Here is a 15,768-nt window from a genome sequence, read left to right as displayed (position 1 = left end):
ACCATTCACAATGCTGTTTCCATGCTACACAAGTTGGTTCTGATGTATCGGAGGGGCGATTGTAAATGCGGAATTAAAGAGAGTCACGATGACAATGAGTACTTCGTAAGCATTCAGAGTTCGAATAAAGCCTGACATCTATTGTGAAGACACCCGCATTCGTACTAAAGAATCACTTCGCAATGCCCCTGAATATGAAAGAATGAAAAGAAAGGGATGCATTTGTTTCGGTGCAAGTTTTATGATAAAAATGCCTAACTTTGCCACGCAAAGCGGCTTCGTAGCTCCGAAGCTGTCCCGGAGCTTGCAGGCTGAACACAGGTCAATAGCTGCAGCAGGAGCATTTGTAAACAACATAAGGTTCATGTTGCAAAAGCGCACAGTTAGCCAAGGTAACTCAGGCAGAAGGGAAAGGCGATCAACAAAAATAGGTCACTCCATACATATTACCGACGACGGAAATGTTTTTTCAGCGCGCTTGAGCGAAGAAAAATTATATTTGATTTCACTGTATTATCGCAATGAAGAATTTTAAAGAAATCATCTCTGGTATCTCATTTCAAGAAGTTGTTTGGGAACCAAAACTAAATGAACTTTACAGGGGAGACGAATAAGCAACAAAATTTAGTCCTTCTCGAGCGTGTGGGGCTGTGGCAAGTAAAGCAATGGTGATTGCGAAGTTGCATAAGAGCACCTGGGGTTATGTGGTCTAAGAGTCTAAGGATATGTCCTTAGCCTCTTGAGCGCTTTGAGCGCTTTTCATATCATGTCAGATCATGTTGAGTGCTTTTCGTATTCAAGCGTCAACAAGCAGAGTGCAAACTGCCTGTGAATGAAAGCCCACAGTCAGAGGACAGCAAACGAATCCTTCACGAGATAGCGGAGCGCCTGCCCCCCATCATTGTCCTTCAAGCGTTCCACTTTGATTTAATATCCAAACTGCTTAGACCGTGTCAGACTGGCGCACTCAGACGGACGTCGGCTTCATAATGCGAGGGGCCCAGGTTGCGATTCTGACAACTGGAAGCGTTTATTTCTTGGGCCATCATCATCATCATCATCATCATCATCATCATCATCATCATCATGTGAACTCGTATTGTGTGAAGTTCGCGTTCCTGCACTGCGTTTTGGTTGCGACACTGCCGTGAGTGAGACCAGGAAAGCTTCAGTTTAAAAAGGACGGCTGTATAAACGTCTAAACATGGCAAGGGCTCCCTTGATTTTACAGATTTTACTATTTAAACTAGCCCTGTCTCTCCTCACTTCGTCAGCAAGGCATTTGAATAGTCTAGCCTAGGCTTTGGCACTTGTGTGGTAAATCTCCAGATTCCCATGGAGGCGTGTGTACTGGACCTTATCTGTTATCAATCCTCACGTCGACTCCATTACTCTCCGCTGTTGCCGAATTTTAATCATCTGCCGTTTCAAGTTTTGCACATTTGCACTTTAAGATCAACTGAAAGTTATTTTCATTAGAATACTACCGAAATATAAATCCAGTTATTTCGTCTTCCTCGGAGTGCGCAGGTGCATTGTTTTTTTTTTTGGATATCCTGTTTTGTATGTCATAAGAGTAAGTATATCATGTAAACCTTTCGCTGTGTCACTTTTCCAATCAGTTTAAATCCTCGTATCGGTATTAGCTTTCATTGCAGTCCATAAACTCTCTTTTTTTGTAAGATCATTCTCAAACCTATTTCTTATCTTTATTACTCCAACCTTAAAATTTTAACCCCCATGCTTGCACATCAGACATTATCGCTGCGTAAGTGCTTTTCCAGAAATGCTTTAGGATAATTCAAGTCGCGGATGCTGCCATCTCTAAACTCACAGTTTGAGAATTTTTTAGCGACCTTGCCGCTTTTCTGTACGCGTTAAAAATGGGTTTCACATAGAGCTGGGATGCATAATTTTCTTCGAGTCCCTTGTTGCGTTGCCGTGGGACTTAAAACCTTGTCGGGTTGAAGCCTTCTATCAATCGGTAGATATCCTGGAAATTGTTTCATCTTATTCCTGAACCTCTACACTATTTCTGGTAAGGTGAATTGCAGATCTGCACAAACAAGTGTTTGGTCAATGATCAAGCAGTTTGATGTACAATGCTGGCTTCACCTTTTATAGTCGCCTGCCCAGATTTTACACAACTATTCGTGACGTTTTTTGGGACTCAAGATTTATACCCCTGCAGTTATTGCGGTCCTCGATTTCAGTTTTGCATTGAGACGCATCCAGGATGTAGTGAGTACAGAACTATTTCTGAGGGTTTAGCAGTGCGAGGAAAGATCTGGAGTAGCGATCACAGGAAGATGAATGGCAGAATTTTGCTGTATCTGAGAAGTGAGGGAACAAAAACAGTGAGAAGAAAATAAAAGTTACATTCAATGTATGACAATGCGCACTACTTTAATGGTATGTATGAAAACGGATCCACCAGTTTGACAGCTAGAGGAGGACAAGGATAACGTGAACGTAATACACACTGGCCTTACTACGATAATTTGAGAGTGTGTAGTTGCTGTAAGAGGAAGATAACCAAAGAATTCAACTTTTAAACTCTTCGAAAACAAAGGAGAAGGTTGATAAGAGAATAAATACGAATGTGTAAGCTCTCAGATGCAAATACCATTTTGAGAAGCAGGAATTAGGGGTTAAAAAACTTGCGGAACTCGTGCCTTCACCGTGGGAAGCACCGAGGAAACACACAAAGACGGATGCTTAGGTTTCATAAAAGAGAAAATGCATGCGCAGTTCAAGCGTGCTCTGTGAATAGAAAATAATGTCAGTAGGAACAGTGACGAGTACTGAAATAAAAAATAGGTGCCGTTGTGCCATAGGAAAGCAAAGCCAGAAAGCAATTGGTCACGGCTAAAGTGGCAAAAACGTTGTAAGAGTTACTCCTCACGTCGTGGAAAATAGCAAGAAAATTAAGGGGGTAAGCAGGGCGAGAGGGAAAACTGACTGTAGAGGAGCTGAAAATGGGGGACATATTTTAGGAAGACAGCCTTAAAGACTAAAACCACGCTGCCCCAAAGGCCGATAAGTTGAAAAAATGTTGAAAATTAACAGACAGGACGGGTGTAATGTCAGAGAACTTAAGAACTGCAGATCCGTCTGCGTACTTTCTAATGCATGCAGGCGGCTCACAAAATTAATAGATGCCATATTTCCACTAGCGCAGAAAACAGCCTGAATTTAGAAAACGTTGAATTGAACACCGCTAGAGAGTTACTGAGAAATAGGCAGAATATAACGATAAAAAACGCCGCGTGCCGGATGCCGTTGCTTGTCGCTCGAAAGCTGTTTCGCGCTAGCTTTGTGCAGTGTCGCGTTTATCACGCGAGCGACGGTCGTCAGAATTGTTGTGCCAGATTGAAAGTAGAACATCGCGGTTTTCGTGCTAAATCGCACGTGTGGCTGCGCAGGGGCAAAGAACCACTACGTAGCTGGAAATACGAAGTGGCGGCAAAGGCAATCAGTTGCTTTTAGAGGTGGGAAAGCGGCCGGCGAAAGCGTCCAAGCGGGGGATCAGAAAACGCATTTATCAATCACCTACGCACATTCTGCAAATTGCAGAAATTTGACCATTGGAAAAAGGTTCAAAGTACATGCATAAAGTCAAAGCGCTAGCTGAGAAGTAGAAAGAAAGTTAAAGGGCGGAAGCAAAGTCCCGAGACCGATGCATTATTGACGCTGTTGAAACTAAGGGGTGACGTAACTAGTGAGCTATAGAATGTCTTCGGAATGGAAGAGCCTGGACACTGCGGATTGCGTTGTCTTCGGCGTCCTCACAGCACTCGGATACCTGGTTGGCCTCTACTTTTCTTTTTCTCGTCGACATCGTGTGCAGGTACGTTGCACAGCACTGAGACTGTCGAAATTCAGAATATTGAACTTGCTTATATTTCGGATTCTTGGGTGCAATGTATTTGCATGGCAGTATCTTGAACGCCGCAGTATAAAGCGCAAGTCATTATGTCAATAGCAAATTTTTGCGTTTCGAACAAATCGCAGACACATGAAGTGGTAACACAGTTGAAATTATCAATTTAAATATACGATTTTAGTGGGGAAGCAGAGGCGGAATCGAACAAGACTTTTGTCTAGCTTCAGTGTGCAACTTAGTATTTGGTTAATAGGGAGGCCGTGACCGAATACTACGCCACAACAGTTGCATACTGTTCTGGTGAAGAAGTGCTATAAATGGCCCAAGATTTTTACATGGTTTTATCTGATTTCTTTCCTATAACCACACTGGAATCCACGATCTTTATGTTTAGCGAATAAAAAAAGGCTCAAAACACCAAACCACCCCTTCGGACCCCATGATCGAGTCTGGACTCTGGACTTCCTAACCGCTGGTACTTTCTTCTGGGTTAGTTGGTTTACTATTCTTTTAAAATATTGCGGGATATATTGACACGGAACAAATAAAGAACAGACAGGACAGAAGCGCTGGTCCAGTCTCTTCATCGCGTGTTTTGTCTTAATTTTTTGTGCTCAGTATTAAAAAAAAAATTGCCCGCGTTTCTGCTCGCTTCGCTTGAAATGTCCCAAACGAGAGCATTCTGCTTCTCCTGCCACGTAACTATATCTCCTCTCTCCCCATACTATTTCTCCTAAAGTTCCCCTTCGGTTTCGGTCCTCGCATGATAAAGGAAATCGAGGATGATTGAACTCAGTTTAACGATCCTCGGGCTCTTTTCGCATTTCGTGGGCAAGATGTTACGTTGAAGGCGTTTTTTCTTTTTTCTGTCGCAAAAATTGCGGCCAAGCCTATTTTTAGATAAAAGAACACTCCATAGACCAGTTATGTGTTTGTATTGCCTCAAATATCCTCGAAAATTTCGGTTTGCTGAACAATGTCGGAAGGTAAAAGCCGAGCTTGCAGATTTAGTTCTTCGGGAATGTTTTGGCTACATAAACGCCTGATTTAAGGGTAGTTATAACTTTTGTTCGAAAAGCTGATTCAAGGGACAGACCAACATATTGACAAACAGGCTCAAACTTCCGCGTTTGAGGAGCCCAAGAAAGACTATTGTCCGTCAAAAAACCCTAACTACTAGACTACGCAGGTGACAACCGGTGCAGCCTAATTTATGGGATAATTTTTCTTCTTTGTGCAATAGAAGTCTAGAACATTAGTTCGTTATTAAAACCCGGAAGAAAAAAGAAGCACTGGGCGCTACTACCGGTAGCCACACTAACTGCTGCAATAAGATAAAACATATTCGCAAAGTGGTTTGATGCTCTTCCCAGGTTTTAAAGTTGTGATATTTCACTGGGTTTATACTTCTTACGACTCTTTATTTACTCACACGGTGATTTTATATCGTGAGCACCCTCGCAATCAGTAGTTTCCAAACTGCGAAAATGGTTGCCTAGTGGAACGAATGTCATCACTGGTCAATGTTACCAAATCGGCAAGGATTACAGCGTTAGGAGAACGGCTCTTCTGAACGCACTTTGCCGCTATAAAAATGCCTGTAAATGGGCCGAACAAAAACTGACATGTCTTATACAATTTATACTTCAAGCTGAAAAAGTAATAGGGTAAGTCATTTCAGTGCCCTTGATATTGAACTACAATTTTATAAGTTTGTATTGGCAAACAGTTTAACAGTGATTATTTCGCAATGTTTTTATTTCTGAATATAATTCAAAAAGGTAGCATTAATACAAAAATGCTGTGCTCAATTTGGCGAAAAGCCTGTTTTTGTGTGTCGGAACCTTCAATTGTCAAATCGGCTCGTATGGCACTTTCGGCAGCGGCCTGTCCTCTATTGTCTCTGCTGTTTTCCTTTCCCGGTGCGCGCTGCGTAAACTTCAACTTTTTTGTGCCCGTGATTTCCTGCACCTCAAAAGGCGCATGCATGAAACATAGAGATCTAACAATCGTGCCTTAAAAACGTTTCAATCATTCTGGCAAACAACTGCACAGAATGGCATAGAAATGAAATTGCAGTACCTGCCCCGTGGCTAGGGGGCCGAGACAGAGTGCACTAGAACAGGAAGTCCTCCTGTCGTTTCCGACCAGTGCGGTGGCTCTTTTGATGTAGGCACAAAAGTAGGACCCGTCTGTATCAGATACTTGCATGCATGAGGACACTCGAAGCTCGCCTGTATTATTCTCTAGGCCTTCGCATCTGCGTGCCTGATAGTATGATCTCTATGCTGAGGCAAGGCACTGTCTAGGAATAAACAAAGGGGGATCATGACGGGAAAGACTAGGGAGCACCATATTTGCTGATGGCGAGCTAAGGCTACTCACGTGGACTTAGCCTTTTTCAGTTAATTCTCCTTGAGGAGAGTTAATGACCGGTTAAATCAGAAGGCATCATGGCCATTTAGAGAGCCTTTTGGCATTACTTCCCACGGCACACATACTGTTATATCCAGTCCGTGCGCAAGCAATTGCTTGCACCGCAGCCACTGCGGACAATTCATTAATCGTTGTCCTGAATCACTAGTTAATGCCGTGGTAGAGCCCTTGTTTATGGAACGCGGGGGCAGCGGTTCGAATCTTACAGTGTTAATCTTTTCGTTAGTGCTCAGCCATACGGGACGCCCGTCAACGCTGACAATGTCGCTCATCAGCGACGCTGTGTGACGCTTTTTTCCATGCAATGAAACTCAGGCACACACTCTGTGTCGACAGTGTTTGGAGTGTACGAAGTTAAACCATATGCCGCGAACGTCTGGGATTCGCGAAGAGAAACAACGTGAAAATAATGAACACATTCTTCTGCAAACGAAGGTATATGAAATGGACATTACAATGTCGCAATGGCAACACGAAAAACAATATTAATTTCATTTTCAGTGAGAACCCAAATATTGTGCAGGACGTGGATGCACCAGGCAAAGCTCGAAGGCATCCCGTGATCACTGCTTCGAACCAGGCAAGGTTCGAAGCAGCGATCACGGGATGGTTAGATGCAAAGAAAGCCTGAATCTCAAAAGAGAAAGGGCGAGGCCAGTGAAAAGTAACAAATACGATATAAAGTCAGTGAGAGCCAGGACGCAGGATTTTAAAATATCTTTTCTCAAGAAATTCGCACTTTTAACCAGGGACGGCGAGGACTTTGTAGACATACTAAGTGACAACTTAGTATGTCCAGCTGTGGGACTAGTAACATGTACTAAACGAGTTGGACAACTAACTAAGAAAACGAAGGAAATAATTGTGAAAGGTAAGAACATGACACTGACGAGTACGGCGGATGAAATAGAGTTAGCCGAGCAGTCGAAATTCATTAACCGAAATAAAGCCAACGACATTCATGCCTACAAAATGGCAGTGATTGAGGAAAAACTGGAAATGGTAAGAAGTTCAAGAGCAACTAAATCGAAGCTAGCTACAGGCAGAGAGCGAATGTACGCACTGGGTAGCTTGTACACACCATGGACGCGATAATCAAAGTAGCCGAACGATTCAACACGAGGCTGTATGTCTGCGATGTTACACCATGAAATAGAAGTAGAGACTTAGCTCACGAAGTCCCACTAATAAATAAAAGACGAAGTTGAAAAGGCTCTCAAGGGCACGAAAAGAGGTGATGCTGCAGATGGTAACGGCATAACCGTGGATTCTTTAAATGAGTGAGGGGATATTGTACTGGAAAAGCTTGCTGCACTATTTTAAGGATGCTTAAAACGACAGACAACCAGTTTTTGTGGAGTGCATGTGGTCTAGCTTATACGAAAGCCAGCCTCTTACATACTAGGGTAACCGCAAGGGACCTCTAAATAAGCAGGCAGAAATATAATACATTTTATCCTAAAATTTGTGTGAGTCTGACAGTTGGCGACACGTAGTGTCCACAACTGAGACCGCTTTTATGTGTCCAACAAGCTGCGTCGATTTATTTGAACGCATGATTCAAAAAGCACATGAAGGAATAAGAAAGGTTACACATTATGATTCTTTTAGCCGGGGACAAGTTTTTAAACGCCTCTTTTAATCTCACGTGCAGTTAAAAGTATATTGCAGCACGGCTCACTGTCTTGGCTGCCAGCATTTTTTGGCGGGACACATACGACTGGTAGATATTAAAATTGAGATTTCAAAAGTTCTAGGGCGCAATCAGCAAAATCGTTTTAGGTTAAGGTTCTTTAACTAATGTCGTTTTACTTGGAATACCAAATTATATTCTACAACAATCGGTTGTCTCTCAAGGGCTTTAACAGTGCCCACAGCCTGAAAGAACTCCAACATAACTAATTTTCAAGAAGGGGGACACAAAGGACCTTAAGAACTACACACCCGCTCTCAGTTTTATACAACCTGTTTATCGAAGTCAGAGCTAACCGAATAAGTATAAGTAACAGCCTAGATTGTCATCAGCCCAGACAACAGGCTGGGTTTGAGAAAGGATACTCAACAATGGATCACATCCACATCGTCAATCAAGTGATATAAAAACCCGCAGTGTAGGATGAACCCCCTTACATGTCATTTATATACTACGAAAAAGCGTTTGATTCAGGCAGAACGTCAGCAGTGCTGGCAGCATTGAAAGTACAGGGGGTAGAGAAAACATAGATAAACTCCTAGACGACAGCTATAAAGTATACGGATGGGCCGGATAATCCATCATAAGCCAAGCGACAAATTTCCAATCCGTACGGGAGTACGAAAGGGGATACCATCTCTACAAAACTGCTACATCTTGCTTATAGAATGTATGGAGAAAGTATGACTGGGAAATCACGGGAATAATACTTGAGCCATTTGTGGTTTGCAGACGACATAGTTTTGCTAAGCGAGTCTGCAGAACACCTGAGGAAAATGCTTGAGGAACTAAATGCAGACAGCAGGGACATGTCAGTAAAAATAAATATGAATAAATTTAAAGTAATTATGAATAAACCGGCCGAAAGCACTCTGTTCAGCGCATGTAAAGACGCGCTAGAACAAGTACAAGTAACTTAGTCGCATTATCTGTGCTGATCTTAACCACGAGAAAGAAATCCGAAGCAGAATAGGTGTGGGCTGGCTGCATTCGGCAAACACTCCCATATCATGAAAAGTGAGCTACCTCTATCCCTGAAAAGGAGAATATACAACCAATGCGTCATGCAGTGATGGCGTGTGAAGCGGAAACTTGGCGCCTTACTAAAAAACTTGAAAGCAAACTTACACCAGCTAAAAGGGCCATGGAACGAATAATGATCGGAGTAGCATATAGAGACAGGAAACGAGCTACCTGGATAAGAGTACAAACTAGAGTAGAATATATCATAGCTAAAAAAAAATCGGACTTGAGCTGGCCACGTGGTTAGGCGAAATGATAATCGGTGGACTACCAGGGTGATCGAGTGGATAACGAGAGACAGGTCTTGTAAAAGAAGGCCAGCTACGCTATGGAGGGACAAAATAAGGAATTTCGGACGGAAAGAATGGAGTCGTAGAGCGCAGGACAGGAGCGGTTGGAAGTCGATAGGTGAGGGCTTTGTCCTGCAGTGGACCTAGTGGGTTGTTGTTGATGATGATGTTCGCACCGGAAGTGTCCGCACAGCATTGACATAAAAACAGAATGTCGCATCTGTACAACCACAGGGACGTTATGTTTGATATTTCGTTTGAAAAATTGCTTAAGGGCTGTCACAAGGTGCGGTACTTTCCGTTATCTTGTTCAATCTTTGCTTAGGTTCTGCTGGGGCTAAAGCCAATATTTTTCTGCCCTAGGTATTAACGAACGCTGGCGCCAGCCGGAAATTTGCGGGAGCTGAGGAACAAGAGGCTTTCTTGGGTGGCCGCAGCCTCCCGGCGTCGGCTCTGGCAGTTTCTGTTCTGGCGTCTGCAGTGAACGGCATGACCCTGGTCGGCTTTGTGGGGCACTATTACGCGCACGGGTTCAATGTGGCGTGGGCTCTGTGCTGCGTTCCCCTTATGGCGGCGTTTGTTGCGGTGGCCTTTGTGCCACTACTGTACGGCATGAAGGTGACGTCTGTCTTCCAGGTAAGAATGTGGGGAAAGAAGTGTCTATGGTTGACAAAAAATTAGCAGACATTTCACGCTGTGCATGGAGGTGGAGGAGGAGGAGGAGGAAAACTTTTATTCATATAAAATAAGAGCGCTGTGAGTGGAGTCCTCAGTCCAGGACCCCAGAAGAGCTTGCTGCCGCCTTCGCCCTCTCGATGAGCCGAAGCTGACGATCAGGATCTGAGCTGGCAAGCTCTCGCTCCCACTGCTCTAAAGTTGGATTTTCTATTGTGTCTATATTTTTATTGTGTTGGCAAGCCCACACCATGTGATATAAGGTAGAGAGCTCTCCACAGTGAGGGCAAGTGGATGTATATATTGTAGGGAATATAGCGTGGAGCCTAGTAGGGTGCGGAAAAGTATTCGTCTGTAGCTGCCTAAGTGAGGTTTCTTGCTCTTTTGTGAGGGATTTATGGCCTGGCGGGTATATCTGTCGGGAAAGCCTATAATGTTGCGTAATATCTCTGTACGTGACTAACGGCTGGTTAACCCTCTGCTGATCTTCTTGTGGAGCCCGGCCGGCTAATTCTCGGGCACTCGTGTGAGCGACGAGGTTTCCACGAAGACTGGAGTGGGCAGGTGTCCAGACGATAGTCACATTTCTTCGAGGAGGGTTTTGCTGGAGGATTCGAAGGGCGGTTTTAGAAATTCTTCCATTTATATAATTCCTGCATGCTCCCTGTGAGTCTGAGATGACAGCCATGGCTTCAGTTTGAGTGATGGCAAGCGCAATGGCTGTTTCTTCTGCTTGCAGTGTATTGGTGCGTCTAAGTGTCAGGCTCGTGAGTGTTCGCGCCGTGTCGGTGACTACTGCCGTCATAGCATGCTCTCGGGCGTAGTCTGCCGCGTCCGCGTACACCACCCTACTTTTTTGCCCATATTTCCTCTCTAAGTTTTCGGCTCTGGCTGTTCTTCGGCCTTCGTGGTGCTGAGGGTGCATGTTTCGAGGTAGAGGGGAAACTTTGATGTGTTCTCTGAGTTCTTCTGGAATATCTTTCATGGCAGGCCCCGAATTCACTACTGAATATCCGAGACGGCGCAAAAGGTGACGGCCAGTTGGAGTGGTGGCGAGTCGAAGCTGCTGAGCGGTCAGGTGGGCTTCTATGAGCTCGGCTATGGTGTTGTGAAGTCCAAGCCCAAGCAGTTTCTCGGTAGATGTGCTTATTGGTAGTCCGAGGGCTTGTTTGTGGGCCTTCCTGATTAGTGCGTCCAACTTATTGCGTTCAGAAGTTTTGAGTATGGCATATGGAGCAATGTAGACAATTCTGGATACAACGAAAGCTTGTACAAGGCGAATTATGTCTTGTTCTTTCATTCCGTGCTTCTTGTTTGTGATACGGCGTAGCATGCGGGTGATTTGACTGATTGAAGAGTCGAGTTTGCGGATCACCAGAGAGTTAGAACAGTCTTCTTGAAGGATCATGCCTAATATTTTGATGGAGGGTGAGGGTTTGATGAGGACCCCATCTAATTCTATTTCTATGGTTGTCTTAGTGGCATTCTTGAGTCGAGATCTCTTCTGCACCAGTAGGAGTTCTGACTTCTCAGGGGCGCATTTGAGGCCACAGTTTGCTGCATAGGTTCGGACAACGTCTGCAGCCTGTTGTAATTTGTCTTGCATGTCGCCTTCTGAGCCTTCCCCTATCCAGATCGTAATATCGTCAGCATATATTCCGTGGTGCAGACCTGGAATTTGATCCAGTTGTCTTGGAAGGTTGATGAGGGCAATATTGAAGAGAAGCGGGGACAGCACCGCCCCCTGCGGAGTGCCCTTGCATCCAATCGTGATGGGTTGAGAGCTCACGTCCCCATGATCAGCGCAACTTTCTAGCGTGCGACATCCGGGTGATGCAGATTTTAGGGAAAGGTATGAGCAATTTTTTGAAAGCGAAGTTTTCTATTCTTCACTGAATGCCTACGAGGTCACACAAAGACACGCTGCAGGGAGGCCAACTTTGCACAATGGGCTTCACAAAACGATTACGATGATAAGCGAAAGCACGCGAAGCGCCCCAAGAGACAAACGCTTGCCGTAGTCCGAATGGAACCTGGATCCCTCCCGTTATGAAGCCTTTCGTTCGCGTCATTCCGACATGGTAGAAGCAGTTTAGCTTGGCGTTTTAAGCACATTTCTCTGAAGAAAATTGGCTTTGATTTTTTTCTCTCGAGCATTGATAATGGCCCTTCCTAAAAAGCATTTTTGTGTCTAAGACACGATACGTACATGCAAACGTCTTTATTGCCTCTCCAAGACATTGGGATTGAAGTGAGACGATGCTCGGCCAGTTTTTTTGTACGTGCCCGTTTCATGTTGCACGCGATTAGGACATTTGAATACGGCTGTTTATTGCACCAGCAATACAACGCTGCTTTCGATTTACTGCTTTTTGTTTGTTATTACACTCCAGTACCTTCGGCTACGGTTTGATAACAAGGTCAGCACCAGTGCTTGCGTCATCTACTTCGTACTAAGCGTGAGTAATTATAAATGTTTTGGCACTGCAATTTACTAGCAAAAAATATTTGGGAAAATGGGATGCCGATTCGTTCTATGTGCGCAAGCAAGCCCTATTTGGCTTATGTGCGTCATTGATCGATTGCCAAGAAATATTTTTGGTTTTACACTTAAACCTGGATGTAACGAAGTTGATAAAAGTTCGCAATTTTTCGTACATCCAGGTTTTCGTTACATGCACGTTTCGAGTTAAGGCTCACGAGAATGAAGTAGAAACGAAGGCAAAATGCCAGAAATTAATGAAGGTGAAGTCACCTTTCGCGGATTTATTTCACCGAGAAAAGCTGCGTGAGTCGCGCCTCCTGCTTTCGCACGAGCTTAGGCACTACACGGCTTACCAAAGAAGCAAGGTCACTTACCCCCGAATTAACAAACGTAACTTACCAAAGAAGCAAGGTCCCTTACCCCCGAATTAACAAACGTAACTTACCAAAGAAGCAAGGTCACTTACCCCCGAATTAACAAACGTAACTTACCAAAGAAGCAAGGTCCCTTACCCCCGAATTAATAAACGTAACTTACCAAAGAAGCAAGGTCACTTACGCCCGAATTAACAGACGTAACTTACCAAAGAAGCAAGGTCGCTTACCCCCGAATTAACAAACGTAACTTACCAAAGAAGCAAGGTCACTTACGCCCGAATTAACAGACGTAACTTACCCCCGAATTAACAAACGTAACTTACCAAAGAAGCAAGGTCACTTACCCCCGAATTAATAAACGTAACTTACCAAAGAAGCAAGGTCACTTACGCCCGAATTAACAGACGTAACTTACCAAAGAAGCAAGGTAACTTACTCCCGAATTAACAAGCGTAACTTAAGTATCACTTTTGCCTTTCGGCTTTTTTTCTGCCGCTTAAAGCGTTACAAGAACCAAAGTTACGCTGAAAAGGTGCCTTTTTGCGAACTTGATGCTCTATACAGCACTCAAGATTGTTTAGAAGGTGCTATCTGGGATACTGTACCAGGAGGCAACATTCTTCTTTCTCGCCAGCGGAGACGGGATTTGAAATTGTGCGCTTTTCTTGAAAAGACACAACTTTTCGGTCTCTAGCAGCAGCACTCATCACCGACGAACCGATACGACAGATAGAAGTGGAGACGCGTGGCTACACACCGACAGGACGGCCTAGCACAGCTGAAACCGAAACCGCGCTCGCACGTGGAAACGCACGAGAGATTGCGGTGCGGGCGGAAAAAAAAACCGTGAAGGGTAGTTACTCTTGCTAGCTGGTGTGGTGTCACGCTACACAAGGAGAAGCAGAAGTGACTGCTACGTTAGCTTCGGGATGTTGCTAGCCCCTCCGTTCATCATCATCATCATCATTACAAATTTTGGGTTAAGGCGATGTTTTCGTTGCTGCTGGCTCCTTACGGTAGTGCTAGTATTCGCTAAATTAGTTCATTTCTCCGGTCGATTTTTGAGTAGAATTGCAAAAAACCATGACTGATCAGCTCGCCGACTTCGTTACATGAAGGTTAACCGCAGCGACGTTTCGTTGCATAGAGGTCGCAAACACATGGTCTTGAATGGAGCTGGCAATGGGGAATTTAAAAAAACTTCGTTAAATCCGGGAATTCCTTACATAGATGTTCGTTACATCCAGGCTTAACTGTATTGAGATCTGAGTGTCCGGCTCAGCACAATTTCCGGTTTATGCAGTGCTGTCAAATGCAACGCTCTGGGATTTTATACTACGCTGTAGACACGCACCATTGTCTTATGCGTCAAAGCAGGAGCACGGGAATTTTTCGCCAAATCATAGTTTTGTAAAACGGGCACATTAGCCCGCAAAAGCTCCCGATCGTGGCCAATCCCCCGCGTGGGGATGTCAAAATTAAAGGAACAACAACAAAACAGTCCGCGTCCAGTGCTCGAGTGCTTTTGAAAGCTCCAGAGATAGGCGTAAAGGTACAGCGCGGATGGAATTGAATTATGACATGCTGCCATAAAGGACGATAATGCAGATCATCAGCTTTAGCACTATAATTACAGCTGCACGCTTTCAATGCTAACTAGGCACCTGGGAAAGTTTGCTCCTTAACCTATAAAAATTAAGTGAGATTTTTGTGCTGAGTGTTTTTTACATTGCTTAGCTTGAGACCTACTTCAAGTTCACCACAATCAAGCAAACATTGGGGGGTTGCACCTAAATTGCTGCTAAAAATGCCTAAGCAAGCTTATATAATCGTTCTCGATTATAATTGATATAATCGAGAACGGAGGATGAAAACAATGAATCATAGGTAGGTCATGCATATAATCCCTTACCTCTTTTACAAGTTCGTAACAGTCATCCTGTACACTAATTGCGTGTGTTTTCAAATTTGAAACTGTTGAATTTGTTTAGGGCAGGCTCAAAAACTACTACTATATCGTGCTATGGTACAAACTGTTGTCATATGGTCAACTTTACTCTTTGTTGTTTCTTTACATGTAATGCGGTACTTTTACCCAAAGCTCCATAAAAATGTGCAAAACAGCAAAATGTGTTTTAGGCTTTTGTTTTTCTTTGGAATTGAAACTGAAAATTTGAGTTTTGGTGAAGAGGGGAGGCTTTTCATAATGAAACGAACATTTTATTAGTCTGCTTAATATATAGTAACTGTGCGATGAAAATGAGGAATCTCAAAACAATGTTTTCAATTCTAATATTTTCACTTTCCAAGATTGCCAATATTTTTTTGTGCAATGTGGTGTCAAAATTTACTCATGCATTTTTATGGGATAGATTCCATGGGTCAGGAGCTTGGTCGCGCAGCGTTCTAGACGTAAAACTGCACAAATAAAGGTTTCGCCCCCCAAAATTAGAAGCGCAAAAATGTTTCCCATTCCGCTAAATAACTACAGAGTAATCACTATTGAAAGGGCTTACATGAGCCCGAAAGGTGCACCTGGGACGTATAATTTCAAGTTACAGACAGTATTCAAGAAGAAAATGTAAAATGGGTAGATCCGGCTGAATCAACACTGTTACGATTGAGCCCGCCATTGGGCTTCGTTTCAATACTCCTCGGCTGCGCGGCGAAGCCCCACTACGTGCGCCTTTCAGGCAAGCCCCACCGTGTCGGTGACTTATGTTTTCACGCCTCGACAAGCCCGGGTCAGACGCTTCGCTTTCGGTGCGTTTCAAGCTTCGACGGTTACCGGCGAAGCACGTCTCAACGCGCTTCAATAGAGAGTTTTAGCATAGCGGCTCCCGTACGCTACGCTAAGGTTAGCGGGTAGCGGGACCGGACTGCGCATGCGCGCGCGGGGAGTG

At 44.1% G+C, this 15,768-nt stretch overlaps 1 protein-coding gene across 1 annotated transcript in view; it reads left to right on the top strand.

Moving 5' to 3' along the window:
- Positions 1-3,733: 3,733 nt before the first annotated feature.
- The window catches only part of LOC144139604 (sodium-coupled monocarboxylate transporter 2-like), a 37,141-nt gene continuing 25,106 nt past the window's right edge, over positions 3,734-15,768 (top strand). The window contains exons 1-3 of the mRNA XM_077671899.1: positions 3,734-3,850; positions 9,692-9,964; positions 12,397-12,462. Of these exons, the coding sequence (XP_077528025.1) occupies positions 3,734-3,850; positions 9,692-9,964; positions 12,397-12,462 (456 nt within the window). The remainder of the gene's footprint in view (positions 3,851-9,691; positions 9,965-12,396; positions 12,463-15,768) is intronic.

Source organism: Haemaphysalis longicornis, unplaced genomic scaffold (genome assembly GCF_048455015.1).
Source record: "Haemaphysalis longicornis isolate Haplotype H1 unplaced genomic scaffold, Haemaphysalis longicornis Haplotype H1 scaffold_5, whole genome shotgun sequence".
NCBI lineage: Eukaryota > Metazoa > Arthropoda > Arachnida > Ixodida > Ixodidae > Haemaphysalis > Haemaphysalis longicornis.
The sequence above is the reverse complement of the archived record's forward strand: the minus strand, read 5'-3'. Positions and strand labels throughout refer to the sequence as shown.